The sequence below is a fragment of the Archocentrus centrarchus genome, chromosome 14 (genome assembly GCF_007364275.1).
Source record: "Archocentrus centrarchus isolate MPI-CPG fArcCen1 chromosome 14, fArcCen1, whole genome shotgun sequence".
Classification (NCBI taxonomy): domain Eukaryota; kingdom Metazoa; phylum Chordata; class Actinopteri; order Cichliformes; family Cichlidae; genus Archocentrus; species Archocentrus centrarchus.
The window spans coordinates 32860082-32878735 of NC_044359.1; the positions used below are offsets into that span (position 1 = coordinate 32860082).

The 18654-nt window shown below is 42.7% G+C and overlaps 1 protein-coding gene across 2 annotated transcripts; it reads right to left on the minus strand.

The window, feature by feature from the left end:
* Positions 1-1110: 1110 nt before the first annotated feature.
* On the minus strand, positions 1111-18195 carry map6a (microtubule-associated protein 6a). Of its 2 annotated transcripts, XM_030747084.1 has the most exons (5): positions 17151-18195; positions 5958-6171; positions 5561-5775; positions 2677-2787; positions 1111-1560 (listed from the first exon to the last, which is right to left on the minus strand). In XM_030747084.1, the coding sequence occupies exons 1-5, from the start codon at positions 17864-17866 to the stop codon at positions 1413-1415; spliced, it is 1404 nt and encodes a 467-aa protein (XP_030602944.1). In that variant the 5' UTR covers positions 17867-18195; the 3' UTR covers positions 1111-1412. The 2 variants fall into 2 exon arrangements, with proteins under 2 accessions (XP_030602944.1, XP_030602945.1); XM_030747085.1 differs by lacking the exon at positions 2677-2787 and having other exon boundaries at positions 1113-1560; positions 17151-18194.
* Between the last annotated feature and the right edge of the window lie 459 nt (positions 18196-18654).

Here is an 18654-nt window from a genome sequence, read left to right on the forward strand (position 1 = left end):
GTATCTTTGCACTAATTCACAATAGAAAGTTTAAAGAAGGGATCAAAACCCAGGCAGGTACACTCACATGTACCTTCAAGGTCTGAGTCTGAGGTTTGTTTTCTGGTAGAACGTCTTGAAGACAAACATCTCCCAAAAGCTTTTAACACGGTGCTTCTATTGAACCCAACCAGATTTTCAGGTGAGTTCTGCCAGTTGTGGCTTTGATCTCTGACCTCAGCAGAGGTCTGGAAACTCCACACCCTCAGAGATTCTAATCATCACACCCTGATGATTTAAGACAACAAAAAATGGAACAAACTCATTAAAAGGCCGTCAACTTAAGATGTCTACTTCAAGATTCTTTGAGTTGCCACATTCACACCTGTGCAAGTTGTATACTGGCTTCTTGTACTGTGCTGTTCCTGTGTTCTTGTGCTAAATTCAGACCTGGGGTTAACACAGAGAAACCGCCCCGCTGCAGCAGATGAATATGAAAGCAGCCTTGTAGACACAAATAGTGAATACCATCATCGTGCACAGTATTGATGCATCCAAGGGAAATATATTTTTGGGGAACACTTAATGATACAGGTGCCAGTAAAACAGTACCAAACAAAAGCAAGACTAAGTTGCACAAACTGGCCGTTCTAGAAGAAAAGAGAAATAAACTGTTATGTGTACCTGATACTGTACTTTAAGCAAAAGAGAGGAAGTAGCCTTTGAACATGTGCCATCAGCAGACAAGCTGCACCCACAACTACAGATTGAAATGGAGATGTAAAATTGTGGCTCGTATAATAAAATGCTGCTGTTAAAAAAACATATTTGAATTTTTTGAAAAAGCATCATTTTGAAATAGGCACTAAAATAAATTTCAAATGGTGCCAACCCCATACAATCACTTTGAAATTCAACTCTTCCTCTTTGTTATTCACTGTAGCCTCACAGCCCAAAGGTCTCATTTCAGATTCAGGAGTATAATGGGTCCTCAATGCGTGCTGCACTCTTCTTTACTTCAGACCTTCTTCGAATGCAATAAATATGCCCATCTGCAAGTTATGCTGATTTATTTACACTAAAACCCATCAATATACAGTACAGTATTTTGTAGCTGTTGAGCACTTCATGGTGTGGTATTGATACTAATAGACTGACATAATCTTTTAAAATAAAATGCATGAAACCAAAAAAAAAAATAATGTAGCACCTTTGCAATAATGCCGTGGGTCAAAGAGCCGGAACCTTTGAGCCAGAAGCTGTTTAAAACATGCGTGTCTCAATAATGTGGGACTCCTCCTGGATAGCAAGATTTTTTTTTTTTTTTTGGTGAGATTCACCTCTTTCTTTCTAGTCCAACTTAAATACTAGATATTTACAGTACAGAGCAGCAGTCTCTGCATAAAGGTGCATCTGCCTCTGTCCTGGCAGAGTTACTCAGTCTGGTTCATATCTAGGGCAAAGCGTACGACTCCACCACTCCTCCGAGGTTCGGGTCTTTCCAGCGGTGGTTGTGGTTCTCCTCCAGCAGCATTGTAGGAATGATGATGACTGGGTCGGAGAACCTCGTCTTTAGCATCTCTAGGAGGCAGCACATGGTTAAGATAGCAGAGAAGGAGACAGAAAGAGACACATGATGAAGCATTTCTCGAGGGCCAAGCACAAGAAGGTAACGGGCTGAGCTGCGCTGAGCACCCTGTGACCGCTCATTTCAGAGAGTGTCTGTGAAAGCTTTGGCAGCACCGCAGGCTTCCTTTCTTGTTTCTTTGCTTCCCACAAATATTACATAAGATACCTCAGGGAAAAAAAGCTGCGTGCTGATTTCTGATAAAGCACCGGGCAGCTTTGCATCTCAATCAATATGAGACTTCAAATCAATACTTTGACCCGCTCACTGGGTCGCGGCACCGTTACGATTTCCAGGATGCCAAGAGTACAATGAGGGTCTCGGGGTGTTCTTTGAAAGAAAAGCTACAAAATGCAGTACATGATGGAAAAATCCAAATCACATATTAGATCATTAGCATGCACCTACGACTGACTCCCTTTAAAACTGATCAAAGCAGTGTTGCTTCCCTCATCCCATTCATACTTACCGCTCATCTCACATCCATGCTAACACGCTTCACATTCTAGATAGAGTGCAAAGCCTGGGCCGAATTACTGACAAGAAACTCAGATTGCAGGTCCAACAGAAAACAGTGGCAGCATGCTTTAAAAACAGACTTTCAATGAAAAATTAAAAAAAAGTTCCAAAGTCCACATAAAATGAAACTATTACAGTTTTAAATGAGTGGGGGTCATACCTGAGTGGATAATTCAACAAGTCAGTCATGCAATTTAACCATGAAGAGTGGGCGCATTCCAGCAGCTCGATCAGGAGTAGTTGATGATGACTGGACTAAACCCAAGGCCTCCTTAAGAAAAGCCACCTTAAGGCACCTTACATGTAGGATGTGACAGCAGGCAGGCAAGCACCCCCCCCTCTAACCCACCTCCCCCTACTCTAGTGTCCATATGGAAGAGAAATACAGAGGGGAGTAGACCAGAGATAATGTGGTGGTTCACCAGAAAAAAAACAAAACTGTGCCACTGGAATAGAAAACAAAAGTAAATCACAACTCCATGAGCATGTATGAATGGGAATGAGTGGTAATTCTGTCTCTAATTCTTCTTGTTGCGCTTGTGATTGATTACCTGGGATTGGGTAGTGCACAGCCCCACAGGTGTTGCTTTAGAGTCTGCACCCAGCCAATATCTCGGATTGGCTGGCAGAGTTGTATGTAGTGGTACTGTTTTAGCACAACCCTTCAAATGAACCAGAATGTCACTGATTAGCACAGGACAGATTGGACACAGCATCATCCAAATGTGACATCCTTAAATAGTATACCCGTGCCACCAGGATAAAGTGTGAGAGAGAACAATGTGAAGTGTGTGTGTGTGTGTGTGTGTGTGTGTGTATTTTTTGCAGCACTCGTACATTAACTAAAGTGCCTATGAAGCACATGACATCTTATTCTGGAATAAGTGTCTGGACATCCTTCCACATGCATGTTGCTCTGTAAACCAGATGAGTTCTAAGAATATATTGAGACACGATGCAAAAATAATATATTCTTCAGTTCTCACATGAGGGCAACATGCAGGACAGCAGGAAGGTGTCAGAGCTCATGCCAGAACGCGGCGCAATCTTTGATAAGCATAGAAAGAAAGTAGTGAGAGAAAGTTCTCTTCCATGTGGATTCTTTTTCAGAAACGTCGTCTGTCACAAAGACAAAGACTTGAACAGGAGAAACGCTGACAGATACCTGCAACCACTAATCTCTCACCGTTCTTCTTAACAAAAAGAAGCAAAGAAGACACTGCTTTTTTCTGCTTTTTTTTTTTTTTTTGCATTTATTTGCAATGTTTCATTAAATATGAGCAAGCAGATAGAAACACAAGCACATCACAACTTTTTTTTTTGTCCAAGACATCACTTTCTTTACCATACTTTCTATCCTTATTTGCCTAAAAATCATAAAGATAGCACCGGGTGTGTGGTGTGCTAAGCACTGTTTACATTTACTGCCCCTACAAGCCCCCCCTCCCTTATGTTACATGACAAAGCAACCCCAACCAAAGGCTGCAAAATGCTAATGAGTCAGACCTTTATCCCCGATGGAGCGTGCGCTCGGCTTGGATAGATGTGATGCAGCAGTGGTGGTAATAGTTGCTGCTGTCTCAGACACCACAGAAAACAGAGAAGGTACAGTCCTTCATCCAGAATGGACAGAAAGATGCCAAGTGGCATGAAAACAGTGAGGTGTGTGTAGGGTGGAGCACAATGATACATTGAACCATAACAAGACTGTCTTCTAATGCAAAACAAGGTGTCTCTATGTATGCTAAGAGAAAGCAGCTGATGCATAAGTGTGGAACGGTAGTCAGCCAGCATGTATCCTCGCTATAAACTAGGAGCAAATATAAGTTATATACACAAGATGTTATAATTCATTTTGACAGATAAATAACATAAAATTTTGTTCATGTTCCCATTTATTCAACACATCTCGCTGAAGGGATTTGGCCTGACCAGATTTTGACTGCACTACCATGTTGAACCTGAGAAAGAAAAATAGATTCATCTAGAGTCAACATTTCTATAAGTAAACTCACTGACTCAAAACGTGGACTCAGAAACAGAGAGTGATGAATGGTGGAATCCAGCAGACACATCACTGTGACTCCACTGGGTTACATCAGAAAAAAATATTTATAAGCATGAAGAAAATCAGTGTTTTCTTTCTGTGCCTGAGCCATATAGCTTCCTCTTCAACGACGATGAGAATATTGCTATTAAGTAACAATAATATGAGCCGCCTGCTGTCATCCAGTAGCAGCCTAATCACATTGGTTACGGTCACCCTCTGCAGAGTGCATAAAAGACAAAAATCCAAAAGGAGATGTGTGAGCGGCTTGTTAGCAAAGACTGTGTTAGAGGTGATTACGCTGAGCTGTGGTCAGTGAGACTGAAAGCTCACAGCACTCAGCACACCATTCTCCAGCTGCGCTGAACTTCATCTCTCTCTGCTTCTGAGAAACGTTGTCAGTACTTAATGATAAATGTATGTTTATGCCCGCATGACAATGTTATCTAATTCAGAGGGAACACTCGGATGCTTTGCAAACCGACTGGTGCGTAATCATAATCAGTTTAGTGTGACCCAGATGGTTTGTTGGCTGCAAACTGTGCATTACAAAACGCCCCTGTGTGAATGGGCTTCACATGAAGGGAGCAAATGCTGAGTGAGAAGAACAAGGTGGTTTTCTTTAGATGAATTATAAACGGGCATACAACAGAATTTAGTTCAGAAAGAGACACTGATTACAAAAATCACATTTAACAAAGCTGATATTGCCCAACGCAGACTTTGAGCACCATGAACAGAGGACAGCAGCAAAGATAACAGAGCAGGTACAAAACAAGCCGTGGATCAGACACTCATCATGATAAACCAAGCGGGACATTTATCAAAGATTTCAGACTTGCTGCTCTTTTTTTTTTTGTGCATATCCAAAGTGCCAATTTGACCCCCCCCCACCCCCCACCCCCAAAAAAAGAATCCTTGATAAATTCAACAACGCAATCTGCTCAGTTGATCAAAGCCAACCCGGCAGAATTGCTTGTCGCCAGGCTCGTGCACTCGTCGATTGGCTAGCAAGGCAGCTGGTAGCCATGGCAACCTGGAGGTGGAGGCGAGCAGAGTGGGGGTGGTGGTGGGTGGCATCAAATAGCTGAGAGAGGGGAGAGGATGCTCCCGCCCACTCTAAAGCAATGTGGTATAGGGTGATATAGGAGGAGCAATGGCATGACATGTTCAGAGCCCAGCACGTTATTCTAGTATTACTGGATAACTGTGGCCAAGAGGTAGCGACAGAGCACTGAAGAGAAGAATGAGAAAGAGAGGAAAAAAGATGTTTGAGGGGAGACACATGAGAACCAAGGTGAGAACTTTGAATCGATTTTGCAGCCTCTGCGTTCATTTTACCCCAAAAATAAGAAAGAAAAGGAGAAGTAGTGCTAAATGATTTTTACTCTTTTGCCTCAGCCAGTTTGTTGTTCATCTCTTTACTTTTCTCCTTGTCCCCCACCGAAGGCCGGTTCTCGGGCTGGTTCTCTGAGGTCGCCTTCTTGGAGCCCCTCAGCGCAGTGCTCTGCTTATCTTTGGCTTTCTTCACTGGCTTGCCCTGGCCTGCTGCTGTGGCTCCAGACTTTTTGGATTTAGAGCGAGGGACACTATACCTGTCAACCTAAGGACGGTGGATAGCGGAGAAGAGATTCCTGAGCTGAAATGCCTGAGTTACGGCCTTCTTATAAAACTGAGATGTGCAATGAGATGATCGTGGTAAGAATTTCACAACATCACAGATCTCATTTCTATCACTAGATTTATTTAAATCTGTAGTACAAAGTTTGGCAGGTGTGTTCTCACCTGTTTGGTGGGGTCTATGTAAGGCTCACTGTACAAACTGCGTATCCTCCTCCTCTCCAGGGCCTTGTTGTCAGCAGGCTGCAGCGGGAACTGGGCCTTGAATGTTGCGCTGTAGCTCGTCTCTAAGCTCGTCTTTCCATCTGGTGGGAGGTACTGGGATTTGGCCCGGATCATCTTTACTGGCTTCACATCTCTGTACGCCTTGAACTCAGTTCTGTGGAGAAAAACAGGAAATAAGCAGATGTTTGTGAACTATTACGCTTACTAAGCCTGCAAAATATGCAGAAAACCAACAATGTAAGATAACATTGTTCAATACTACGAGGAGGAAAATAAATATCGACCTGTGTGTATTAGCTACACAGCTGAGATGTGCTTTTAGAGACCACATGCGGTGTGTGAGCACTTTGTAAACAAAATGAATGATATGCTTATTGTGCATATTCATAACACCATGACCATCAAAAAGCTCATCCTTGAGTCCAGGTGAGCATTTGTGCCAAATTTGAAGAAATTCGCTCAAGGCAGTCCTGAGACATCTTATTCATGATTTGATTTATGGCCAAAAATGTGTCAGATCAGAGTAAACTGGACCTTACACACATGACAACCAAAATCACTTCATCGTGAGACCAAACAGATGTTTATACGGAAGCTGAAATAAAGTCACTGTGTGAACATTTACTCCATCTATTTAGAGACAAACTGTGGAGAGAGTGGTGCATTACTACTGAAAGAGCAGAGAATGTCAGAGGTAGTGCAGGTGGGAGGAGGTCTGCACCACAGTTTGATGTCATGAGATTCTGTAGTCCTCCTCACACAGCATTTCTGAAGAAGGTCAGCAGTATGGCGTTACTACAGAGCGCACTGGCCTGCAGCATGTGTTCTGTATCAGTGACATTTCAAAGTGTATGCATAGCGTGCGCCACAGAGGACAATCACAGTGTCTGGATATGGAGGTGTAAATTAAAGGCGTTTATTTGAATAGATCACAGCTCCATGTCTCTTATTTTATTCATGCTTTATTTTTCTCTGCAGCGTGTCATGTTCCCTTAACATTACTCGTCCATCCATACAGGCACTGTAATTACCGGATGCCACAGATGTTTTAATCAGAGGTTATTCCGATTATTCATTAATCAGCTAAATACATTCTCGACTCTTTACTCATAAAATTGAATTAAGGTGACCCATCCAATTCTTGCTTTGTCTAATGAAGATAAAGATATTAAGTTAAATATCATTGAAGACACAAAAAATAGCAAAACAAGGAACTTGATCAGAAAATTACTGAAATCTTTGTTTAAAGAAAGACCTAGATGTTCTTGCCAACCAACAGCTGTTGGTTCTTCATCTCTTCACTTCACATCACCTGTTCTTTTACACACTATACAGACAAATGTATTAGGCCACACCTCTTGATCTTTGGATTCAGGTGTTTTCAGTCTCATTGCCACAGGTGTATAAAATCAAGCACCTAGACATGTAGTCTGAATGAATGGGTCGTTCTAAAGAGCTCACTGGATTTGAGCATCGTACTGTAACAGGACACCGTGCAACAAGTCCGGGAAATTTCTTCCTTCCTAGATATTCAGCGATCAACTGTAAGTGGTATTACTGCAAAATGGAAGCCTTTAGGAACCACAGCATCTCAGCCACAAAGTGGGAGACCACGTAAAGCTACAGAGCGTAAAAGTCACCAAAGCTCTGCTGACTCCAAACTTCCTCTGGCATTAATATCAGCACAAAAACTGTATACCGGGAGCTTCATGGGTTTCCATGGCCGAGCAACTCCTGTGGTTGTTAGTGATCCAGTACATTTGTCATATAGCATTCATTATATATTCCATAGTTTTATTCTTATAAGACATGAAAACCACTGACATTCTGCTTAGTAAAATCTTTACATGGACATTTTTTAAATATAAAAATGTACTGTTAGTAGTGCTGATTCTGCTTTATTAAAAAGGTCACAAGGATCTGACATTGTAATACGATTACAGTGTTCTTTGTTGCTTCCCTGGAAAATACATTTCAATCTCAAAAACCTCTTCAACTACTCAAATGAAGGAACTTTAAAAAAAGAAAGAAAAAAAAATGGAATTTAAAATTTTTAAAAGCAAGTTCAGCAGGTTTTGGCAATCTGGACAAAAAAAGCCTTGGATTTCACTTTGCTAATGTTGTTACTGTTTTAAAGGTTCAAACTGTTCATGTGTTTTCCTGCTTCTTTTGCAACAAGATGCTGAAATGAGGTGGCTAATTGCAAAGCTCTCTGGTTTAGACCAGCCACAATGACCCCATCATCAGCCGTCCTCTGTGTCTCCACTGACGTCACAAACACTGCAAAACTCAGCACAGTTGTAGTCAAGGCTCAGTGAAATGTTTCCATTCTCTGTGTCATTGAAGGAAAGTCTTACATCATATGAGTCAAGTCTTAATGGAAGTTGCGGAAACCATCCATGGAGACCATGTGAGCCAGAGACGTCTTTGATTTGAGATCTGTAGCTGAGATGTCTGGTGTCCTACTGCAACAGAAGCAGCAACGGGTCCACTGCAACTGCTGAAGGAAGTAGTAGTGTTATGAACTACCAAATTTTTACTGTGACACCTCTAAAAAACAAGCAGTAAACTGTGCAGGTGTGGCTGCTTATTATTGCTAAATAACAGACTAATAAAATATCAGCATTTCACTTACCAAAACTGATCAAAAATTTGTGGGACTGGCTGCGCCTCACAGCAGGCCATATCATTCAAAGCCATTAAAATGTGCCCAAAAGGCACCAGTGGCACAAACAGTCAGGAGGTCCAGGTCCATGTCTCTAACTAGCAGAGCTAAGGCCCACCCTAGCAGGCAGCTTTCAGCCACAGCTGACTCGGGACAACTCTGATCATGGCCCAGAGGTTAAGCTTTAACGAAATCCAAACGAATGAGGTATAAAAAGAGTTCCCTGTAGAGCTGCTGCAAAGAGGAAATCTAGCTGGATCAAAATCATTCTTGTACTGCCCTGTGTTACTGCTGAAGGTGGACATTTTAACATGGGAATCTATGGGTGCTCACTCACCGCTGGAGCCAGCCTCAAGTGGCCATTAGAGGAAGTGCAGTTTTGGCACTTAAATATTACAAATAAGAAACTTCACCTGCAAACTAGCTCTATGGATAAAGTTATTATAATTCATCACATCAGAGTAACACTGCCATCCAAACAGAAACATGGCTGTAAAACTGTGATGTTACACTGTGATACTTGGCAGAATATCAATAAAGACAAGTGACATTTTAAGAATCATTTAACATAATTTTAATTAAAACTAATTTTCAACTTCTTCTTCATAAGTATTTAATAATTTCCTATTAATCTAAGCTTAAATTAGCTGTCAGGCACTAACACTTAGTGTGTTAAACAAAACCAAAGCGTAAAATGTCACTTTGGCGTGATGTGAAAAGCAAGTTATTTACAAAGGTTGGTGACAGTGACATGACTGCTGAACACAAGAATCCCTTCTCCACATGGTGCAGAGGGGAGGTCTAAACCGCAGAGAGCCATTACGTAACACTACCAAAGTCCACTTTCAGTGCTCGACTGGGCCCAAGGAACCACAATGCAAAGACAGGTTATGCAACAATGTCCAAGGCCCGGGACATAAAGCAGCCACATGACCTCACAGGGTGTGCGCGTATGTGAGAGAAAGACGGAGAAAAAGACAGATTGTGAGAGCAGACAGGGTTCACAGTGTGAAACACCGGCCTGCACTGTAACATCGCTGCTATTCATGAACATATGACTGCGTAACAATAAAGCCTGTGTCTCCAAGGTCAGTGTGTACTTGGTACTTGTTAAAGAAATAAGACGAAAACATTTTCTTGGTTCAGTGGCTGTCATATCATTGAGCCACATTAAAGTCCTGTGCATTAAAAAAAACATGAAACCGTAGCAGTGTGAGGTTCAGATGAGGGTGTCCCACTCAGTTTAGGACACATCATCTCTGAGCTCAGTGCCTCAGGAGACAGTTATTGTTAAGACACGGATGTTTTACTGAACAACAAAGAAACTAAAGCACTGGCAGGCAAACATTTATGTTTGACTCCATTTGACTGCAGAGTTTAAGTAAGCTTTTTCTACATTGTCAGGACCACCACAGTAAAATTATTTTATATTTGGCAGAACGGCTCTGTTCTAGGACCCCTCAGGTATTTAAATGGAAAGCATATGGCTACACTAAAGCAACTTAAATATGATGCTCTATATGAGTTTTACGGATTGGATCTAAGGAATCTAAGTATCTGCTGAGTCATCAGCTGATGTGGGCTGACATTGAGATCAGCTGATCTGCCAGGACCACGGCTGAGTCTGTCTTAAAAGCCTGCCTGAACTAACAGTGTTATTGTTTTGTGTTGTAGAAGGAACTATATCAAAGGGCTGCCAGAAAAGTTGCATCTCTAAGCACTTACAGTATTACGGTGCACAACTCTTCTCTAGTTCACCGTGCATTATTCACTGTGCTTTCAGCTTCTCTGGTTCTTCTATTTATGGTGAACCAGAAAAAAAAGCCATTAGGACGTTCATGTGACTTACACTGTAATAAAGTAATCTTTTCAAAATAGTTTTTAAAGCATTAATATTTAGTCCAAGCAGATTTAGAGGCAAAATAGTGAGAAAAAATAACCACGTTTCCAAAATATTCTTTAGCAAATAATTTCATCTTCACCCACCAATGGGTTAAAAAGTCAAATCTTGTCTCTGAAATTTTTATTTGGATAACTAAAGTCAAAGTCAAACTGCACTTGACCATAACAAATCCATCTGTCAAACAGCCCCTCGGATGAAAACAAAACAGCTTCAAATGTTTGTGAATAAATCTTGGGCTAGAACGTAGCAAGAATCACACAAGTGCATGAAAACATGAAGAGCTGTGTGTTTTATTTTGACAGGTTTTCAGTGAGACTGCTGTCGTGAGAAGATGGGGAGCATGGTGAGGAAACTCGTCCAGGCCAAGCTGATGTCTTCAAGTGGGTTTTGATATCCAAACAACACTTTAAAAGCTTACTTACAGAGACAGGCAGAAAAACCTTATTTGTGAGCAGCTGGAACCACAGAAGAGTTGGCATTTCTGCCTGAATAAAGACTTAAATAATAAATAGAGGTATAATTTATTAAATGGATTTCATGGTTCTGTGTTGGCAGTTCGTTAATAGACCGCAGGCAACTACACACAGGCCATCTACCTGCAGAGAGTGTGCGTTTCCAGATGGAGTATATAGTATGTCTGAAGGCCTGAGGACTACTCTTGCACCATAGCCTACAGAGCTATGGTATGTACTGCAGTCTGTGCTTTTCTTACAGTATTTTTGACCTTTAATGTATTCCCATGCTTCTCCCATTCCTACTGAACTCCCGCATCTGACCTGCGTACAGTTGTATTACATGCTGTTGGGGTTTTGGAGGACTGCATGGAAGCATGTGTGTGTAGGCTGAAAACCCCTCTCCACAGGCTCTCTGTAGGCAGACACCCACACAAACGGACACAACCGCGGTATCATAAAACAGGCATAAGTGGCCGAGGTGCAGAGCAAGTCCTCGTCATAACCACCAGACACTGGCACTGACAGCGGTGGAACTACGCCAGGGTACAGTACTGCTGAGCTTGATGCAAATCTGCTCATACATGGATGGGGCACGATCCGGCCCTCTCACAGTGAGAGAGAAAATGCTTTCAAACAAAGGACTGCAAATTTCTGCACTGTGGAATCAAACAGTGCTGAGACACATTAAAAAAAGCATGATGAGGGGGTTATTGGCAAGCCACAGAAAACCAGGTATTCTTGTAAAACATTGATTATCTGAATCAAAACTCTTTTTGTTTGATCAGCTGCAGGAACAACAGATATTCTGAATAAACTGCTTAACAACACGGTATTCAGAATTTTAAAAGGGCCGTGGAAATGTTCAGCACTTGTCCCATATGTCAATCTTTTTAAAGATGATAGTGCAAGAGGAATAAGCCATCCTGAAAATGACAAAAACAAAACAAACAAACAAACAAAAACAATCAGTTAGAAGTACAAGTAGACAAAGAGTAATAGTCTGTGGCTATAAGGACCAAAGGGTTGGATGGAGGAGTAGAATCAGGTGAGCAGATGGGCAGGAAAGAGGAGTTTTTTTTGCTTGTTTTTTTTCCTTGGAAGGTTCCCAACAGAGAAACGAATTATTTAAGTCCCTCCCATAAAAATAGATGCAATAAATACATGGCAGCCATGAGAAGAACTTATCTTGTTCAAAGGTGCTTCAATCTTTCCCTTATGACCTCCTTTAATATTGGATATACTGGACAATGCTTTGTGAAAGGAAAGGAGATACTGCCATCCCACAATTACACCGTGGACATCAAAAATTAACAAATGGAACAAAAGACAGAAAACCAAAACCATGAGGGCAATCCATCTAATAGTTGTTGAGATATACTCTGGGCAAAGTGGTGAACCAACATGCATCTGTCTGTTCAAGTCACAATCATAATGAATCCTAACATGCCCAAGAGTTTTGACAGTTGGGTAATTAATTACTAATGAGCAGAAAATGAATCTCCAGTGGTCCTACTTTGATCTATTTATCTGTTAGAATTTACAACTCTAATTTTCCTGTATTGAAACAGCATTATCATAAACGTTTGGCCTTTCTTATGTGGCACTTTGAGCTTCTGTAAACTGTAAGTACATTTTCACACTGACACTGCTGAGACAAATTTCTGCTGGCCACAGATAAAGGCCTGACCGGCTGCTGTCAGAGTAATCCAGGGAATTGTACCACAGCTTCACTTCCTCACTGCGTTTCTTGGTGTGTCAGCGGATGCTGTAAGTCAACACATCCTACATCCTCTGGGACCAGTTGGCCCCCTCCCAATCTTAAATCTGTGGCTTCTCACAGGTCCAGTGGAAACTGTACATCACAGCAGAGTCACAGAAGATGCCAATTTAGTAAGCCAGTGTTTAAAGCTATGCTAATTATCTACAAACAATCTTTAGTCATACAGGCACAAGTTTAAATCTTCACAAAGTAATATACTGAACTAATGGGCTGGTTTCAGTTTGTAACTATGGTCAGTGTTTAGTTATACTTCACGGCTAACTATGTCACTGTCCCTTACATAATTCATTCATACCCAGAATCAAATCTGAAGACATTTCCTTGTACAGTCGCTGTAATCAGATATGAAAAAAAAAAAAAATCAGATTAGAGTGGTTATATAAGACGGCCAGCTTTAGTGGGCAGCGCACTGAACTGAATACTGGACACCATCTGAGAGTTTAGGATTACATTTGGGCAACAATACTTGGAAAATCTGTCACAACTAAAGTGCACTGATTGTATTTTCAGGAGGCACAAAAACAGTTTAGAAGAAAACGAGTTCCATTTTTGACTTTTTAGTTTAAGTGGTTTGCCCTGCACCAGGTGGTACCCAGGAGAGAAGCACTGCGGTGCATGTGGGCATTTTGAGCTTTCCTTGTGGACAGCGCATTCTTGCATTCTCTGCTTGTGAGCAGAAACACAAGGCTTTGAAGCCTCCCTCAGAGAATCAGTTTTTAAATCCACCAGAATTCACCGTAATTAATGGCACATTTTCTGCTGCCATGATTTTCTGTATGTTCTCTGGACACGACATGCACGCTAAACTCGCCGTAAGTATACTGAGAATGTCTCAAACGACGTGAGTTTTATTTACCCAGGTGAGAAACAGGAGAGAGGAAAGGCAAAAGACGGGTACTGCTTTAAGAAATATGTTGAACTATGATACGTGATGTAAATTAAAATGAAAAAATTATAATTGCTCAATCTTTTTCTCTGTCTTTCTGAACTCAGTGAACCTGCTCTACCTGCCTCACTCTCAGTGATGAAACTGTTCATCTTCTTGATAATTCTGTCTGAAATCTGCTTTTTGAATCTCTTTTGTTAGTCGACAATCACACAATGTGACAAATAACAGTGACAACACAAAGAGTGGTCTTTGTCTTTTACAGCAAAAACCCCACACTAACAGAGAGTCTGACAGCAGCCGCTCCCTGAGACTCAAGACTTATTCTCATGCACAAAATGGCATTTTACACATAATGCGGTGAGTTGGCGTTGAGATGATGGGCCTTGTGACTGGAAGGCTGTTGGTGGAAAATGCTGCACCGAGTCAAGGAATAAAGGAAAAACAGTTCCCAGTGTGGCTGGCTGAAAGGAACTATAGATGCCTTGAGCATCTTCCCAGGTGCACTGCAGAAAGAGAGGCTTTGTGTTGAGCAAGCTCTCTGGTATAAATAAAAGTTCAAAGAAATGGCAAGTACCCTCATCAGAAAAGAGAGCTGAGGGCTTCATGTTTAACTGAAAAATAGCACCGTGATACGGAGGGCTGACTTTACCCATGATTAGCCTGACCAGTGCACGACTTTTTTAACCAATGTCAGTGTCTAATTTTAATTATGAATTAAAATTAGACGATGAGGGTTTGCTTGGGATGGTGAGTGCGAGGATTCAAGCAGACCGCTAACCACAAATTCTAGAGAACTGACATTACAATGCACTAACTATGCATGCACCCCAGGCAGCGGACTTCAGAGAAGTGTAAGAGGAATGACAACTCCACAGAGGTGTCTCCAGATGTCTGTGTCTGTAACAGAGTCTAAACAAGGCTTAATGGACAACTATGTCCACCTACTAGAATCACCGATTAGCCTGCACATGTCTCTGGAAGGAAACCTACAAAGACAAGATGCCAACCTGGAAGTTTGAACCTAGAACCTTCTCATTGTGATGTGACAGTGCTAAACATACAGGCCTAGTGCACAGGCAGCGGCCGTTCTGGATCACCATGTATGCAGAAAATTTTGCAAATAAACAAGCTAAAGAAAATAAAACCCTAATTGAGCTAGTCCGGTGGACGTATCAGCAAATCCCAGCCTGGCCTCCCTCTTCTTCTTCTTGCTAATTAGTGGTTTGCATCTTCTGGTGAAGGCTCTGTACTTCTGTTCATGAAGTCTTCTGTGAACAGTAGATTGTGATACCTTCACTATCAGTTGTTTTAGGGTCTTTCTTTAAAGCACTTACAATATTTCTGTCATCAGCTGCTGCTGTTGTGGTTTTCCTGTCTGACATCTGTTACTTAGCACACCAGTGACTGTCTTCTTCAGAACGGTTGTACTGACTGTGGCTTCGTGCAATGACTGATTGATTTTCCATCTTCTCTCAGCTTCACAATTGCTTGTTTTGCACCCACAGACAGCTCTCTGGTTTTCATGTTGGTTACTCCTCTAACTGTAAATGCACAGTCTGCACAGGCAAACCCCAAATCTGAAACTGAGCATAGATAATCGGTATTGTTTGAATAATCAATGGAACAGGACACACCTGTCAGTCACATCTTCCAATACTTTTGCTCACAAGAAAAATCAGTTCTTCTGAACTGTGTACCAGATCCAGATGTAAATGCCTGGAAATAAAAGCTGAGGTGTTGATCTTTTGCCTCATATTCATCTTTTAATGTCAAACCCAAATGTTTTCAGTCTACAGCAAAAATGAAGGGACTGGCCTCACTGTTCCAACACATTGGAGGGGAGTGAATGTTAGTAGGGGCACTAGCGGCTCTTTCGAGTCTGTACCTAAATGCAAGATGTGATGCATATCATGTTGTTCTCACACAATAAGAGCGCAACTTTGGAATTTCGTAAAATTGTTAAGATATTTATGCTGATTTCAGCCACATGTTAAGGAGCTTGAAAACATCTTTTAACACAAATTTCTGTCAGCGTTTCTATGTGTACAGTATGTGTGTGCATGTGCTGTGTAACCATGTGCACATGATCTCTGGCATTAACCCACAGCTGACCTGCTTTGAGTCTCTGCTGGCAGAAGAAGACATAGAGCTGACTGGACTTCTGCGTGCCACGGCGCAGCCATTTCATGCCATGAGGGGGTAAAAGTCTTGGTCTGTATCCTGCTCACTGCTCAACAACACAGCCCCGCCAGCAAGGCACCAAACAGCTGTGAGGCTCCTTCAGTGATCACATGCAGCAACATTCACCTCTGCCAGCAGTCACACCTCAGCCAGGCTTGCTCCAGCAACACAAACCTGCATCCTGTGACAGCTCGGAGCCAAAGTATAAGAATTCCAATCCCTTTGATGTATACTGAGGATGAATTTGTATTTTTTCATGAAGAAAATTTAGGGTCTTTTTTAAGGTAACACATGCAAAAAACTCAGCAGTGACATGGGTGAGCAGCATACCAGCAGCCTTCACAGACATGATTATAATCTATACAGGGTGTCGGTGGAGGCATGCGTACAGTGGCTGTGACATGCAGGACTTAATGTTCATCCATCCACCAGTCCCCATCATCACATCCCTCAGGAACATTGCATAATAGTACAGAGATTAGCCTCGCAGACCCAAACACAACAGTGCTCGACAATAATTCCACCTTGACCTTTGCAAGCTGAGTGCCATGTAACACGTGTGTGTGCTTTGAGCGAATTACACTGTGAAACAGCTGCTCTGTTAGTCACCCCCAGTTTATATCGCACTGTCTCCAGCTAACAGCGGACTGTACCAAGATGATTCAGCAGGAAACAGGTTCAGCAAAGGTGATGGATTAGGTTTTTATTCTTTTAAAGGAAGCTTTGTTGGTACCTGACCACATGTCCAGGGGTCACCCAGCCTCTCACCCAGTGACAGCTGGGATAGGCTCCAGCCCCCTGAACACTGAACTGGGTAAAAATTCAGGGTCAGGTAAAATATGTATTTGAAGGTTTGCATTTTATAAGACAAAAATATGAATGCGGGATAAAATATGACTGTGAAAACTCTTGGCTAAAAAAAAATGAAGGGTGCACAGTTATTCCCACTTTTAAGTTGTAATTCTGTGACTGTGAAAATGATCAGAACCAAGCCTAAGATATCCTAAGATATTAAGGCGATAACAACATCTGCACCCCCCCCCCCCCCCCAAAAAAAATCACCTGATAACAGATGGATTTATTTTTATTATTTGACAGCTTGCATTTAGCAAGCACGTGCGATTGTGTGTATATATACATGATTAGAGTTTTTCTGAACTCAACTGACTAAGTCAAAGTGAGATTTATTTCATGACCTTTTTGACCCTTCAAAGCCGCCTGAGGCCTTCCACACAGACACCAGGCACTGCAGAAACTTACTTGTAGGAGCTGCCGGCTGAAATCTCCTCTTTGATCTGCCTGTTCACGGCGTCCGCCGCCGCCCTCCCTTTGCCCTCTCCATCCACCTTCGGGACCACTTTCTTCTCCCCCTCCTGCTTACTAGAGCGCTTTTTCCTCTCCTGCCCCTGGAGGAGGTCCTTCTCCTGCACCTTGTCGGCTATAGCGCTTTTTTCAATTCCGCTGTCCGCATCCGCCAGCACCACATGTTTTTTCGGGTACCTGGACCTGCCCGTTGTCCGGTCGTCTCCAGAGACGCTCGGAGGTGGTTTGGGTATCCAGGGGTGATCGTATCTCTTCGGGATGGGCCAGGGCTTGAAGTCCTTCTGGTACTGGGTTTCGCTGTTGAACGGTGTTTCCGGTTCGTGGTACTCGTTCTTGGGTTTACAGCTCGGTTCGGGACGCACTTTCCAGTGCTTAAAGTCCTCGCGCATCACAGAGCTGCACACGCGCTCCTCGGAGACGCACCTCCGCGGCGCGCGTACAGCTGGAACGCCGCGGTTTTCTGCGCGAGACGGCTGCGTTTCTATAGCAACCCGGGCCTGGGGAGGGTGTAGCTGCGGCTGCAGCTGGATGTGCTGCATCTCGGATACGTCCGTGTACTTGGTGAAGACCAAAGGCACCGCAATGTCAGCCTTGTCCAGCTGATTCCAGAAGCGGGCCATGCAGCAAGCCCTGCTGATGCAGGGCCACGCCATGGTGCGCGGTTTCCAGCGGCTCCCAAACGTGGGAAAATAAGTCTCCGCACTCCGGTGTGAATGAAACAAGATGTCCGTGTGTCGAGCTGCACGGATGGCTCCGATGCTTTTGGCGTTAGATTTGCTTCGTGTGTAAACCCATCGTGCTTTCAGAGTACACAGCTGCAGATTCTAACCAGTTTATTTATAACCGACAGTACAGGCGTCCGTTTCCCGCTGTGTCCTCTCTGTCCGTACGTCCTGCTACATCACTCCACGGCAGGCTACTGTAAGCAAAAGCAGCCCCGCCTGCCTGCTCAGCATCACCGGAGGCACTAAACTGGAGCTGAGGATGCAAATAGGCGTCAGGTTGGAGAAAATATAACGGGACTTCCGGTGTAACCTGCGTCTTAAAAGCTCATCTTTTCCCACTCTTGCGGAGCAGTGTAATATGAAATACACCTCAAAGAAAAACAATATTCAAAGGGATGCGCACAGTGTGTCGACGGGCTCCCATAAACAAAGAGCATATTTGTCTGGAGCCACATTTAAACTGGGTCTCTGGCTTTGCTTGTGAGTAACAACTTCCTCTAGGTGCAAGGCTGATAAACATGTTGAACTTGACGCAAACGGTTCGTTTTTGCGCACCTGACTTACAGAAAGGCCACCCACCCCCACCACCCCCCCACTTTTTTTTTTTTTTTTTTTTTGCTATCATTTAATTAGAACAAAAACATTTGTTTTGGTACATTATAAATATAAAATGTTTTTATTTACATGGCACAGGAATTGCCTTTGCTCCATTTCTG

What these genes read in the sequence shown, in the direction of transcription:
- map6a (XM_030747084.1), bottom strand. Translation starts at nt 17,866, where the DNA reads ATGGCGTGGCCCTGCATCAGCAGGGCTTGCTGCATGGCCCGCTTCTGG. An exon ending in TCAGCCGGCAGCTCCTACAA is followed by an intron (nt 6,172 to 17,150) that starts GTAAGTTTCTGC and finishes TTTTCTCCACAG; the next exon opens with AACTGAGTTCAAGGCGTACA. An exon ending in TGTGCACTACCCAATCCCAG is followed by an intron (nt 1,561 to 2,676) that starts GTAATCAATCAC and finishes GCTGCCTCCTAG; the next exon opens with AGATGCTAAAGACGAGGTTC.